The 15,604-nt window shown below is 41.1% G+C and overlaps 1 protein-coding gene across 6 annotated transcripts in view; it reads left to right on the top strand.

The window, feature by feature from the left end:
• Window positions 1-15,604, top strand: part of bcas3 (BCAS3 microtubule associated cell migration factor) — a 1,018,944-nt gene that overhangs the window by 521,892 nt on the left and 481,448 nt on the right. For all 6 annotated transcript variants that reach the window (XM_078548265.1, XM_078548260.1, XM_078548263.1 and 3 more), the window contains one exon: window positions 11,648-11,778. In XM_078548265.1, the coding sequence (XP_078404391.1) occupies window positions 11,648-11,778 (131 nt within the window). The remainder of the gene's footprint in view (window positions 1-11,647; window positions 11,779-15,604) is intronic.

The following is a 15,604-nucleotide window of genomic DNA, read 5'->3' as shown; positions in this document are numbered from 1 at the left end:
CCAACTCCTTTAGAATGATAGAGCACAGAAAGAGACCAAATATCACATCATGTCTGCATTGGCTCTTTAAAACAGCCATCCAATCTGTCCAACTCAGCTGCTTCAGACCATAATCTTGATATATTTTTCTCTTCAAGAATCCATCCAATTCCTCCTGAAGGCCACCACTAAACCTGGCTCCACCATGCTTCCCAGGCACTGCATTCCAGATCACAACAACTCACTGCATCAAAAGAAATCTCATCCACCCTCTGCTCCTCATGTTAAATCTTCAATCCTCTTGCCAGCGGAATAGTTTCTCCCCATTCAGCAAAACTCCTTATCATTTTGAACACTTGCATTACATCTCCCTTAACTTCCTCTACGCAAAGGAAAATAATCCCACCTCCTCCAATCTCTCCACATAACTGAAGTCCAGCATCCCAGATACCATTCCAGTAAATCTCCTCTGCACCCCTCTTCGATATTACATTTCTCTTTTGTGTCATTCTGAGTGTTACTTAGGTTTTCTGCTGCTCTACAATCTCTCCTTGAAGAGTGATATGCAGCCCTTTAAAAATTTCGGCTTTGCTGTCACCCTAGGGAGCATTGTGTGACATCAGAAACTGAAATGGGGAAAATAAATGAATGATAAAAGTGGAAAAGAATAAGTCAGAAAGAGAAAATTGATTTTAGTGTGTTACAAATGCCTTTGTCCACCTCACATATTGAAGCTCTAATCTGAAAAGATTTGTGCTGGCTTAACTTTTAATAAATTGTGTTCTTGTGTGTACCTTGATTATAACTGAAAGTGTCCTGTGTGCACAGCTGTAGTTTAACAAAAAAAAGCCACTCAGTTTCTGGTATTTGGTGCCTTTACTCATGAACAGCTTGGTCCTTTTAGCGATTTCCATTATTTCACTGTTTAATTTTTTGTTACATTTCTTTATTATCATTATTTTTTTTCGTGGTTTCTGCTATTTCACAAGCTTCACCACTCATCACAGATATAAATTTCTGTTTCAGGACATTTCCTGATCCTGGCCTTGAATGAATCCATTGAGAACTTTTTAACATTTTCACACCACAACTCGAAATTATAGAATGTGTTGCAGAGATGGGATTTGCATGTTATGAAGTCCACACATGTTTTATAATGCTCATTGTTAAGATTTTGCAGAATACCATTTCAGACAAAGAAAAATGTAAACCACTTATTGGGGCATCTACTCACTTCACAAATAAAAGCATAAGAAGATAGAAGCATGAAAAGATCATCCAGTTCAATGTAATGCTTAGATCTAGGTAGTAGTAGAGTGCATTCGGTTAAAATACTGAGCAGGAATGTGATTCTGTGAATGGGGTAATGGGTGAAATCCATTGAAGAATCAGCCTGGTCTCACTGAAACAAGAACAAAAAAATGTTCAAAACCTACAGCACAGCAGCTAACTTCTGTGAAGGGCAAGGAGAAGCTAATGTTTGGTTTTAATCCAAGTGCAAAAGTGCAAATTGACAAAATAAGCAAGCGCCAAAGCATGAAGTTAAAATGTTCACTCATCTTTCAGTTTGTCTTTTCTCTCTTGCAGATGCTTGCTTGTTGTGCTGTGGATTTCAGCTTTTTCGGCTTTTGTTTCAGGTTCCTACCCTTTGCAGATTTATTTTTCTGTTTCATTTGGCCTCACTTGAATTGACTGTATTACAGATTTTTTTTATCAATTATTGAGGTTTGCCAAGTTCAGCAATCTGTGACCCACTCAAGCCTACCAGAGGATTTAATTTCCTGTGCATTCAGCACACTGGTTAATGCATTCATGTAAAGTTACTCTCTGCACTACCTTAAACAGGTTAATATCACGGTAGACAGGAATTTAACGTGAATGCTTTACAAACAGTGCACAGAGGAAGTTAAATGTTCAAGAGTTGAAGACAGGTTTATTGATGGGGAGAATTGGGATCTGAAAACCAAAGGAGTAAATATAGCTGAAACTCAGTAAATCCTTGAGCTTGTTGGCTTCAGGAATTTTTAAAAATCATCCTTGTTAGGCCAAGGATTTAACAGCAGGCAAGGGTTTGAGTGATGCATTGTTTAGGCTAGTAATCATCCTTATGCCACCTCACACAGACTCCATAAATCATTAAGACACAGAGTATTGCGTTCAGATTGAAAAGGAGGTTTTGTTATTTTTGTCCCCAGTACAGAATAATCTAGCAATCTCTCTTTTACACAAAAATCACATTTTTCAGTAAGAGAGTCTCTTAACTTGCCAATGTGATTTGTAATACAGAAAGAAATTCCAGCCTACTGAGATTCTAACTTCCAGTTTAAAAATTGGGGGGTGAAAGCACACTGTTGCATTAGCAGAGAGAACATTCTTCCTTCATAGAGTACCTTTCATGTTCTCGGAATATCATAAAGTGCTTCATAGCCAACAACTTATTTAAAAGTGTATTAACTGTTGTTATGTAGGAATATGTAGCACAAGATCCCACAAAAAGCAACGAGGCAAATGGCAAGTTAATCCGTTTTTGGAGGTGCTTTAATAGTGCCGTGTGATGTTTTATATCTACCTGAATAGGCAAACAGAACCTCAGTTTGATTTGTTTTTTTTGAAGACAGCACCTTCAATAATGCAGCACTCTATAAGTACTACATGTAATGTCAACCTAGATTTTGTGCTCAAGTACTTGGAGTGGGATTTCAATGTCTCTCCTCCCATGGCTGTCAGGTGGGAGTGCTACCGACAAAGCCAAGCTGACATTTTCTGCAATCTAAATGAAAGGAAACCACTCGACAAGTTAAAACTTAAGGGCAGTGTATCAAGATGAAGAGTCTTGTTGGCAAACTGAATATTAAAATAAGTTTACAAGTTTTAATAATTAATTCTTGCTGCCATTGGGTATTTGATAGCGGTGGCAGGTATGGTCAGCTGTTTACATATTCTCAGTGCTGGGAATGAACACAGGGATAGAAGGACCTTTTCCACCAATTATATAAAGTCTATTATAGAATGTCATTAACCACTTCTGCATGGTCACAGTATCAATAGGTTGAGATATCATATTGCCCACACTCCGTGTGTCTGGTCAATTACTGCAGCATGGTGTCAGACTGGTCGTCCCTCCGTGCATCTGTTAGTCATTTAGTTTGTCGTGACATGTCGTTGCATTGTAAAAAGTCAAGCTGCTCACCACTAACGTCTGCTATTAGATCATGTCTGAGGTAGACATTAAGTGCGTTTGATGTTCATGTGCAGGCTGTGCCACATACATCCGAGATTAATGGGCTCTTATTTTTTGATAATACTGTATAATTTTCCAGAATTTTAAAAGATGTTTAAAATAGCTTTCATAAATGTAACTCTGATACTAAGCTGCTTTTACGTGATGTCCACATGCAGTGCGGCTATATCTCAACCACATGGGAACCATTTTGTGGTGAATAATTTGTATTTTCTACAATTCTTTCTTTCAGTATTTTAAAAATCGCCCTTGACAAGAACAGCTGATTTTGTCTAATAATTGACTTGTCTGGCTCAAGAGGCTCTTGGACTGATTAAGTTCTGAGGAGTCCTTCATGGGCCTTAGTTCTGACTGCAAACCCAAGCTCCCATGGATTGAACTGAAATTTGCAGCATCGTGTGCAAAGTCACATCTCAAATGTCTGCCAATTGACAAAGGTCCTTCTCTCTCCTAAATTCTCACAAAATGGGCTAAGCACAAATGGGCCGAATGACGTTTTATCATCTAGGTCGACACTCCTGTGTAGTGCTGAAGGAGTGCTGCACTGTCGGAGGTGCCATCTTTCGGATGAAATGTCCACAGCACTATTTTGAAAAATAACAGTTGAGTATCCTTCGCTGGTATCCTAGTCAATCTCTATCCCTCAACCAACATAATCAAAACAGATTTGCTGTTTCTGGGAGCTTTCTGTGTGCAAATTTGCTACAGCGTTTCCTACTTTACAACAGTGACTACATTTCAATGTATTTCATTGGCTATAAAGCATTTTGGGACATTCTGAAATCAAGAAAGGTGTTTTGTGAATGAATTTAGTGTTGTCCCTCTAGAACTACTGGGTGGCCCCATGCTATATTGATATCCAAGTAGTTTTCATTAAAACGTTAGCATATTTTATAGCCAATTAGTAAATTTGTTCTGAAATAGCTGGAAAATTTTTGACTTGAATTGTTTTTGGAGCTTGTATAGAAATACATGACCTTGCTTGAAGTCAGTCAGTATTTACGTTATAATTAAGCAATCAGCCAGGAATGGACCTGTGTTTGGATTTGGGGATGAGAAAGGAAAACAAATGGGACTTGCCTTCCCATTGTCCCGAGCTTCAATGGGAAGGAAGAATAAGAAGTACAGAAGCAAGTTTAACAGCCTGTGAGGAGCTACCTGGATGTGGCAAGTTAAAGACAGGCAAGCCACAAACTACTCAGTTTATTCTTTCTCAAGTGCTATTGGAAAAACATTTTGAGTCTTATTCCCGGTCACTAAAGGAAACATGCAAATCCTGAAAAGTCACCCATCACACTGGGATATGCTTGCCAAAGTGAGTTTGTTAAATTGCAATAAGTATTACATTTACCTATTTTAATTCCTCAATTGTTGGAAAATATTTTTAAATAATTAAATACATTACCTGTATTAATTATAATTCTTGCTATTTCCTCACATGAGGTGATAGGTATTGAGCTTTCAGGCAGTTTTCAGAGGAGGGTAACAAAGATAACTTCAGATCTCTTGGTCACAAGCATAGGCTTTAGAAAATGAGGGGAAAATGTGTGCTTGTGGGAGATATGGTTGAGGTGTTTAAAGTTATGAAGCGAATGGATATAGTGAAATAAGATTAAGATTTCAAAATGAATAGTGGAAGCCAGAGAAGGACAGGAGTCAGGTAAATGCCAAAAAGTATTTCACCTGCCAAAAACGTGTCAACCTCTTGAACAGCCTATTTGGCATGTGGTAAATATAGATACACTACATTACGTTGAAAAGTTTTAGTGATGAAAATATTGCTGTATGAGACCCTTTCACAGTGAACTTTATGAACGATGATTGTTTTGACCGGGGAAGAGAGCATGTTATCTATTGTGAGGGTTAGAGAGTTAATTTACTGTCCTTTTCATTTGCAGTTTTCCCCTCACTTTCGATGGTTGAAAGCATTGACGGTTTATTACTTCTCATTCACTTTTCATTCTCACATCTACATTAACCATTGATTCCTTTCCCTTTCCAGCTCATGGGTGAGACTCTGAAGCACATCTGCCATCACTTTTTGGTCGTAATTCATGATTCCAGTCATTAGCAGCCATCCTTTCTGCTGTGACCTTTGCAGGAAACTTCCTCTTAACCTTTTTATACTAATAACAGCATTTCCTCTTGTAGCTGGACAGTTTGAGTGTTTGCAAATAATAATAAGCCATTCCAACCATTCCTCTGACCACTTAGATACCAATAATTAGAGTTGAACTGTTGAAACTCTGAAAATCTCTGATAGAAATTGTGTGGTGGCTTTTTCAAGAATCTCAAATCAGGACAACTGTTAGTGGGCCAGTCAATACTGGATTGCTGAACCTACTGCACATTGGATGTACCATGATCTTTCTTGTAGGAATCCAGGATTTGAAGATCAATCTTCAGGACACTGCTGCAAACAACCCAGGAGAAAAATCATTGGGACGTTAAAAAAATGGGTTTTTTTTCATTTTCTTTGGCACTTTAATCTATTAATTGTAAAAAATATTGGAGATTAGGATAAAAAGGTTGTTTGACTAACAGTCAAGATTAATCCAATTGAGAATCAAAGAGTCTGTTTGACTGCTAATTGGTCACAGGAAGGCACTGTGAGCAGAGGATGGGCCAATGGCAGGAGTGTAATGTGGGGTGATTTGAGGGGAAGGTCAAGAGGTGGTAGAAATATGGAGCTCTCCAACAAAAAGCAGTAGGTGCTTTAGGATCAGTTAGGGTACAAATCAACCATGATCTCACTGAATAGCAGAACAGGCTCAAGTAGCTGAATGACCTACTCCTGATTCTATATTTCAATGTCGGGAACAAACCCAATCAGATTTAGAAACCCTGCATCCATGTGAAGTGTGACACATAAGGAGTCACCACATGTCAGCAACATGTTGGATGTCTGACATGTTTCACAACAACCTGGTGTGCATCCACCTCTTTCTTCTCCTTATTAATTTAATGCTCATATAGATAAGGAACGCTGTCACTGCAGAATGGAATGCTTTCTACCTCGATCTCCCAATGCAGCACCAAGCACTCCCAGGTCAGATTCATGCAGCGTGATTAGATGTAGATTAAAATTCCAACGCCCTGGTATAACAACATTCCGCAGCCACTGAGGAACATTCACTACTGTGTCAATGTAACGTTCTTCCATTTAGCACTCCCTTTGGTCTCCTGGATCAATTATAGTATTAATTACCACCAAATTAAAGGTAGTTTTGTACTGAGAGCCAACTCACACTGGGTTGCGACAGCCCAACCTCATGGCTGTTATAGCCAGCAGGCAGAAGAGCTTTCATCTCATTAGTCAAGGCTGGATTTGAGCCCAGGACCCAAAGATGAAAGGCTGTCGTTGCAACACCTAATCCTCTTACCCTGCTTAGAAAAAGGATATTTTTTGTGTGCAAATCGATATTAGGAAAGCAACAATGTGAACAGAGTGTGTGCAATGGCTCTCTTGAAATCTCCCACCATGAGTTTGGGAACTCTCATCAACTGCACTTCGAAATTCCTAACACTGAGCCTGAATTACAGTTCCAAGATTGTGGTGGCAGTTTAATGGTGTCTGACGTTGCCACACACAACTATCTTTCTCCCACAGTTCATTTATCTTCTTTATAGGCCCCTCCACCCTAAAATCCCTTCTCTAGCAAGGACAAACGGGATGACCTGGCCACCTGATATTTATGCAGAGGCTACCAGTGCCATGACTCTGAGGTTTTTTTCATCCTGAGGGAAAATACTTATTGAGTTCTATTTAATGACCGAACTGAAGTTCTAACTGAGGCAAGTGGGTATGAGCAATAGGCAACCCTGTGGTTTGAGCTTGTGATATGTGGCTGCAACCCTGTAAATTCAACTACCTAAGCTCTTGAATGAAACAGATTTTAAATGCACAGCCAACTTGGTTAGAAATTGGGCATCTATCACTTAAATCAGCTCCTAAAAGTGCAAGCCTCACTTTTGCTTGTGTCAGGTTCATTACATTAACTGACCTGGATTGAAGCTCGTGGATAGTAATAACCTGAATTGAAATGTCGTTAACCTTATACCCAATGACCTAGCAATAAATCCACAATTTTGTTCACAATTCATTCAAGAGTGTGGCTTGTTTGTGATGATACACTCAGTCTTATTTATTGCTGCAGTTTTTAAAACAAACACTCCACAATCTACTGGAGTTGGAATTAGTCCACTGACAGCACTCTTAGCTCAAAATGAGTGTTTTTATTATCACTGGTTAAACCTGCCATGTGCAGGTTACTGTGAACATACTGTGATTTATGAGGTGTGGAAATCTGTTAGTGGATGCAAGTGTGAAAGTTTAACATAGAATCTACTGACAGATTCTTGGGTTCCTTTTTTAAAAAAGCAAATAATGGTTTATGTATTGGGGGGGAGAATTAACAATGATTGCATTTCTACAACACAGAATCATCGATCTTTATGGGATAAACCTTGTTGAAAGGTAGACAAATCTACAAACATATTCATGCTTTGTAAAGCTGTGTGTTCATTTTGGTAGATATGCACAGTTCTGGTCTCCATATTACAAAGGGATGTAGAGGCACTGTAGAAGGTACAAAAAGGATTTATCAGAATGACATCAGAACTGCGAGGTAATAACTATCAGGAAAAAGATTGATGAGCTGCGGCTCTTTTCTATAGAAAAGAGATGACTGAGAGGTTACCTGATTGAGATCTATATACTTAAGAAAGGGTTTGAAAAGATAGACATAGAGAATATGTTTCCATTTGTGGGAAATCCAAAACTAGGGGTCATAATTATAAGATAGTCACTAATAATTCCAAAAGGGAATTCAGAATAAACTTCTTTACCCAGAGAGTGGTTGGACCATGGAACTTGGTACCACAAACTGTGGTTGAAGCAAATAGCTTAGATGCATTTGAAGGGAAACTAGATAACCAAGTGAGGAAAAAAAGAATGGAACAATATAATCGGGTTAGATGAAGTAAGGCGGGAGGAGGCGAGTGTGGAGTGTAAAGATCAACATTGACTTGTTGGGCTGAATGACATGTTTCTGTGCTGTAAAAGCAATGTAATTGTGACCATAAATAAAGATTTTGAAGACACTAATGATGATGGGGAGGGTATATCCCAGCAAAGGCAGATGGAATTAGGAAGAGAATTCCACAATATGATGACTGAAGGCTCCAACATCAATATTGGGGAGTGGGAACTGATGTACACCGGAAACTGGAGGAATGGGAGAAAGCGCACAGCCAGAGAAGGTTGCTTTGCTACCTCTTGTTGATATGAGTGTTGGTATCATGGAGACAGGGCTTGTTCCATCTGACCATAAGACAGTAAGACGTAGGAGCAGAGGTGGGCTATTCGGCACATTGAGGCTGCTCCGCCATTCAGTGAGATCACGGCTGATCTGATAACCCTCAACTCCACTTTCCTGCCTTTTCCCCATAACCTTTGATTCCCTTACTGATTAAAAATCTGCCTATATCCACCTTGAATATACTTAACGACCCAGCTGTACAGCCCTCTGCGGTAAAGGATTCCACAGATTTACCCTCTGAAAGGAGAAATTCCTCCTCATCTCTGTTTTGAATGAGCAACCCCTTACTCTGAGATTATGCCCTCTGATCCTAGACTCTCCCACAAGGAAAAACAACCTCCCAGCATCTACCCTTTCAAACCCCCTAAGAACCTTATGGGCAGAATTTTCCCCCCATCGGTGGGGGAAGTTTAGGAGCAGGCGTGTGGAGGCGCGCCTCCGATCGGCACTCCCAATCAGGGGTGCACCACCATTTTACGTGGGCAGGCCAACTGAGGCCCGCCCAGCGTGACATTCGCCAGGAAACACTATGCTGGGAGTGCCGTGAGCTGGGAGTGCGCTCTTTCGCGCATATGTGCCAAAAAGCGCACTCATCTCCCTGAGGCTAAGTGCTGCCTCAGAGAGATTGGCTCCTGTGTGAAAAAATTTTAAAAACAGAACATATAAATTCCCCTGACATGTCCCCTCATGTGACACTGTCACATGAGTTGGGATATGTCCATCACTTTCATTGACACTTTTATTAAAAATTTTAAAACCTGCCAGAAACCTCATCCCACCCATGGATGAGGTTTCATGCTTTTTCTTAAGCCTGCCAGGGCTCCTGACCTGCCTTCCAACCTTACGATTGGACGGGCAGGTCCATTAATTACTTTAACCACTTTGTCAATGGCCTCAATAGGCCATTGACAGGTCGGCAGGCGCACAGCTGATTCTGCTGAGCTCGCGCCGACCTGAAAATTGAAATGAGGTGAGGTGACGTCGGAAGTTCCGCCCAATGAGATCCCGCGTCATTTTATGCATGGTCAAGCGGACCCCGCCCCCCACTCGCCAACCGGGAAATCCTGGCCTATATGTTTCAAATAGGTCGCCTCTCATTCTTCTGAAGTCCAATGAGTACAGGCCCAATCTACTGAACCTTTCCTCATAAGAAAATCCCTCTATACCCAGAATCAACCGAGTGAACCTTCTCTGGACTGCCTCCAATGCCAGTATATCTTTCCTTAGATAAGGGGACCAAACTGTTCACAGTTTTCTAGGTGTGGTCTAACTAGTGCTTTGTATAGTTTTAGCAAGATTTCATTATTTTTATACTCCATTCCCTTTGAAATAAAGGCCAACATTCCATTTGCCTTCCTTATTACCTGTTGAACTTGTATGTTAGCATTTTGGGATTCATGTACAAGGACTCCCAAATCCCTCTGTGCTGCAGCTTTCTACAGTCTTTCTCCATTTAAATAATATTCAGCTCCTCTTTTCTTCCTGCCAAAGTGCATAACTTCACATTTTCCCAAATTATATTCCATCTGCCACTTTTTTGCCCACTCGCTTAACCTGTCTATATCCCCCTGTAGACTCCTTGTGTCATCCATCCCATGTATTTTGTATCATCTGCAAATTTGGCGATAGTACATTCACTTGCCTCATCTAAATCATTATTATATATATATTGTAAATAATTGATGCCCAGCACTGATCCCTGTGGCACTCCACTAGTTACAGGTTGCCATCCTGAAAATGCCCCCATTATCACAACTGTATGTCTTCTATTAGTTAGCCAGCCCTCTATCCATGTTAATATACTTCCCCCAACACCATGGGCTCTTATGTTATTAAGTAGCCTTATGTGTGCTACCTTATTGAATGCCTTTTGGAAATCCAAATATATTACATCTACTGGTTCCCCTTTATCTATCCCGCTAGTTACCTCCTCAAAGAATTCTAATAACTTGCATAGTGACAGTACTGGAAGCTTAGGTCTATCACCTGTCCAAGATCAAGCCAGATAACTCACTTTTTATGTAGGCACCAAATGTCTTTAGATCACTACTGTTAAGGCCCTGCTTAATAGAGACAATCTGAGAAATTGGATATTATTTATTTCCTTACTGAAAGAGTACACATACATTAAATGCTCTTATTAATTTTCAGATATTAATCATGTACTGCATTAGAAGCTGGTGGAAGCAGATCCAGTCTTAACTTTCACAGGGAATTTAATATATACTTGAAAAGGAAATGTTTACGAGGCTAATGGGAACACATGGGGCAGAGGAACTAATACGATAAACCTTACAAAGAGCCAACACATTACAATGGGCCGAATGGTCACTTTCCGTGCTCTATCATTCTGTGATCATTCTAAATCCTATACCTTTCTGAGCTTCCACTGCCCCCCCACCGCCCCCCACCCCCGCCACTCTGGCTTATGATTTGGCAAACGGTGACAATCTCCTTTGTACTTCGCATTTATTTTTTGTTGTCTCCCCGCATTTAATATTGTGTCTCCCATTAAGATCTATGTGTTTCTTCATGAATTATAAGAACTTGAGCTCAGTTTTAAGCTTGAATTTGCTTACATTAGCATACGGGTACAGGACCGGTTCAATTGGAATATTGGCTTGGATATTATGGAATTAACTATAATAGATTCAAAATGTGCTTCTTCAGGATTATTCGTGCACAGTTTCTAAAATACAGCTGAATTATCATCATAGCAATTCTTTCATGACCTTGGTGGGAACTCCCTTAAAGCAATTCTAACCTTGATAATGTAATCCAGAGGCAGGAATACTGTGAGTTGCCAATTAATGAATGAATCACTGCCCAGTTGTCCTTTTTGTGTAGCAATCAGGCCTTGTTAAATGTTCATCAGAAACTTTATTATCTCTTCACAAATTGTTTGCACTATTGATGAGATGACCATCTCAATTTCTTTTTCGTGCTCAGCACCAACAGTTTAGCATTTGAACTTCTAGTTGTTCATCTAATTGAAATGTGGCTGTGCAGCAGGGCATGTGACTGGAGGATTGTTCGTGAGCAGGCAGGTGGGAGAAATGACGCTGACTGCCAGCAGTTTTATGAAGTCTCTTTTGTTGTTTTTCAGTAAAAGCAAGTCCAGGTCAGCCCCGCAGATTTCCCCGAGCAAGGCTGCTGGTGGAGAGTTTTGTGTTGCTGCCACTTTTTCTTCATCACGATCCTGGTTAATAGCCAATCCTGGCCTAAAACGGGAGAAAGGTGAGTGCACTGTACAACTTTTAAACACTCCTCTAGTGTCTCATTGGGTAAATCAGACCGAGAAAGAGATTAAGGAAACCGCCTATGGGTTTGTAAATGAATGCAACTCAAGAAGTAATTTCTCCCCAAATTTTTCTCTTCTGTCTTGAAGGTGCTGACTGGGTCACTAGTTTTCCGCCAGGACTGGGTTGCCATGCTGATTTTTGCACTCTTCCACCACAATCCACCCTGTCCTCCCTCCAACTACCCAGCATTAGTAAGACCAATTGTAGCACAGACTGGGATCTGAACCACAGGCTTCTTGTGAGCATGGGTCATTGCTACATTTGATTTTTAGTGCCCCTGGGCAAGTGAGATGGAAAATAAGCTCTAACTTGCTGCAGTTTGCTTCAAGCCCCGCTACAGGACTAGTCATATCCTATAGGCTGACGCTTCAGTGTAATTCTTGGGGAGTGCTGCATTGTTGGAGGTGCTAAAATGTTGAACCAAGGCTTTTTAAGTGAGAGTAAAAGATCGTGTGGCATTTTTTCGAAGAACATAGAATCTACTCAGTGTCCTAGCCTCAACAGACACCCACAAAACAGATGAACTGGTCATTCATCTCACTGCTGGGACCTCACTGCATGCAAAATGTCAAAAGAAACAGTGAGTGCATTTCAAAAATAATTTGTTAGCTCTGAAATGCTTTGACATGTTCTAAGATTATGAAATGCAAGTGTACGTTTTTGTTTTTAATTTTATATCTGCGTTTTTGCTTTGGCCCTATACTTCCTGTAACCAGGTAGAAGAAACATTTGGGGCAAGGCTTTCTCATCCATAACCACTGCCATCCATGCCTCTTCATATCAGCTGACTAGAGGCATCTTCTGGGAAGCTGAACTCACTCAGGATTTTCCATCTGCTTTTGCCCACAACTCCAAAACTGGAACTGTAGGTTTCTCTGTAGAATTGGCTTTTTTATGCTGAGACAGGTCAGGAAAATTAGATTAGAATAGATTTTTATTTTATTCATTCGCAGGATGTGGGTATTGCTGGCAAGGCCAGCATTTATTGCCCACCCTAAACAACTGATTGGCTTACTCGGCCCTTTCAGAAGGCAGTTAAATATCAACCACATTGCTGCGGGTTTGGAGTCACATATAGGCCAGACCGGGTAAGGACGGCAGGTTTCCTTCCCTAAAGGACATTCGTGATTGGCTTTTACAACAGTCCAATAGTTTCATGGTCACCATTACTGATGCTAGCTTTTGTATTTCAATTTACTGAATTTAAATTCCACAGCTGCCATTTCTGGATCATTAGTCCAGACCTCTGGATTACTAATCCAGTAACATTCTTTTTATTCTTTCATGGGATGTGTCTCGCTGGCAAGGTCAGCACTTGTTGCCCATCCCAAATTGCCCTTGAGAAGCTGCCTTCTTGAACCTCTAAAGTCCATGTAGTGTATATCCACAGTGCTGTTAGGGAGGGAGTTCCAGGTTTTTAACCCAGTGACAGTAAAGGAACAGCATTATAGTTCCAAGTCAGGATAGCGTGCGACTCGGAGGGGAACTTGCAGATGTTGTATAAAAAATAGGGAAGCCTTGCTAAAACTATACAAGGCACTAGTTAGACCACACCTAGAATACTTTGAACAATTTTGGTCCCATTATCTAAGGAAAGATATACTGACATTGGAGGCAGTCCAGAGAAGGTTCACTAGGTTGATCCCGGGTTTGGAAGAATTTCCTTATGAGGAGAGGTTGAGTAGGTTGGGCCTGTACTCATTGGAGCTCAGAAGAATGAGAAGCGACTTTATTGAAGCATATAAGATTCTTAGGGGGCTTGACAGGGTAGATACCGAGAGGTTGTTTTCCCTTGTGGGAGAGTCTAGAACCAGAGGGCATAATCTCAGGGTAAGGGGTCGCCCATTTAAAACAGTGATGAGGAGGAATTTCTTCTCTCAGAGGGTAGTTAACCTGTGGAATTATTTACCGCAGAGGGCTGTAGAGGCTAGGTGGTTAAGTATATTCAAGGCAGAGATAAACAGAATTTTAATCAGTAAGGGAATCAAGGGTTATGGGGAAACGGCAGGAAAGTGGAGCTGAGGATTATCAGATCAGTCATGGTGTAATTGAATGGCGGAGCAGACTTGATGGGCCGAATGACCTACTTCTGCTCCTACATCTTACAGTCTTATGATCTGCTGCCCTTGTCAAAGGTGCTGTTGAAGAGGCTTGGCAGGTTGGTGGGATGCATCTTGTAGCTGGTACATGCTGCTGCCACTGTGCATTGGTGGTGGAGGGATTGAATCTTTAAAGTTGTGGATGGGGTGCTGATCAAGTGGGCTGCTTTGTCCTGGATGGTTTCAAGCTTCTTGAGTGGTGTTGGAGCTGCACTCATCCAGGCAAGTGGACAGCATTCCATCACACTCCTGACTTCAGTCTTGTAGTTTCTTCAGTTTCTGGTCAATGGTCACCCACAAGATATTGATTGGGGGGGTGGGGGGAGCAGGGGGTGTTCAGCAATGGTAATGCTATGAAAGGCAAGGGGAGACGGTTAGATTCTCTCTTGTTGGAGATTGTCATTGCCTGGCATTGTGTACTGTGAATACTACTTGTCACTGCCCATGTCTGAATGTTGTCTAAATCTTGTTGCATATGAACACGAACTTTTTCAGTATCTGAGGAGTCACAAATGGTACTGAACATTGTGCAATCATTAATGAACACCCCCACTCCTGACCTTAAGATGGAGGGAAGGTCATTGATGTTGTAGTCTGAACCTACCCTGAGGAACTCCTGCAGTGATATCCTAGGGCTGAGATGACTGACCTCCAACAACCACAGCCATTTTCCTTTGTGCTAGGTATGACTCCACCCACAGCGAGTTTTTCGCTTATTCCCACTGACTTCAATTTTGCTAGGGCTCCTTGAGGCCACACTCCGTGAAATGCTACCTTAATGTCAAGGGCAGTCACTCTCAACTCATCTCTTAAGTTCATCTCTTTTGCCCATGTTTGGACCAAGACTGTAATGAGATCAACAGCCAAGTGACCCTGGCAAAACCCAAACTGATCGTTAGTGAATAGGTTATTGCTGTGTAAGTGCCACTTGATAGCACTGTTGACGACACCTTCCATGACTTTGCTGATGATCAAGAGTACTATGATGGGGCAGTAATTGGCCAGATTGGATTTGTCTTGCTTTTTGTGGACAGGACATACCTAGGCAATTTTGCAAATTTTCAGGTAGATGCCAGTATTGTAGCTGTACTGTAACAACTTGGCTTGGGTGGGGGTGTGGCTATTTCTGAGTACAAGTCTTCAGTAGCATTGCCAGGATGTTGTATACAGAGCCTTGAGCCATTTCTTGATATAATTTGGAGTGAATCAAATTGGCTGAAGATAGGCATCTGTGATGTTAGCGACCTCAGGAGGAGGCTGAGATGGATCATCCGCTTGGCACTTCTGTTTGAAGATGGTTACAAATGTTTCAGCCTTGTCTTTTGCACTGATGTGTGGGGTTCCCCTATCATAAGGAGGAGGTTGTTTGTGGAGCCTTCTCCTCTGGTTGGTTTAATTGTCCACCAACATTCTGTAGGACCCCAGAGCTTTGATCTGATACATACCTTTAAACAGGAGCAATGACCACCTCCTGAGCTGTAACCCCTGTGATTCTGTGAAACTTGGATATGTATGACGGTCCATAGTACAAGATACCGTCAAAGGGAACAGAAGAGTAGGATAGAAGGTAAGGTAAATCAAGAAGTAGTCATCAGGTGATTTGAGACCTGAACATAAAGGTATCTCTTCCCATATGACAGATTACTCAGAGTGAAAAATTAA

This window comes from Cetorhinus maximus, chromosome 9, assembly GCF_964194155.1.
Source record: "Cetorhinus maximus chromosome 9, sCetMax3.hap1.1, whole genome shotgun sequence".
NCBI classification, from domain to species: Eukaryota; Metazoa; Chordata; class Chondrichthyes; order Lamniformes; family Cetorhinidae; genus Cetorhinus; species Cetorhinus maximus.
The sequence above is the reverse complement of the archived record's forward strand: the minus strand, read 5'-3'. Positions and strand labels throughout refer to the sequence as shown.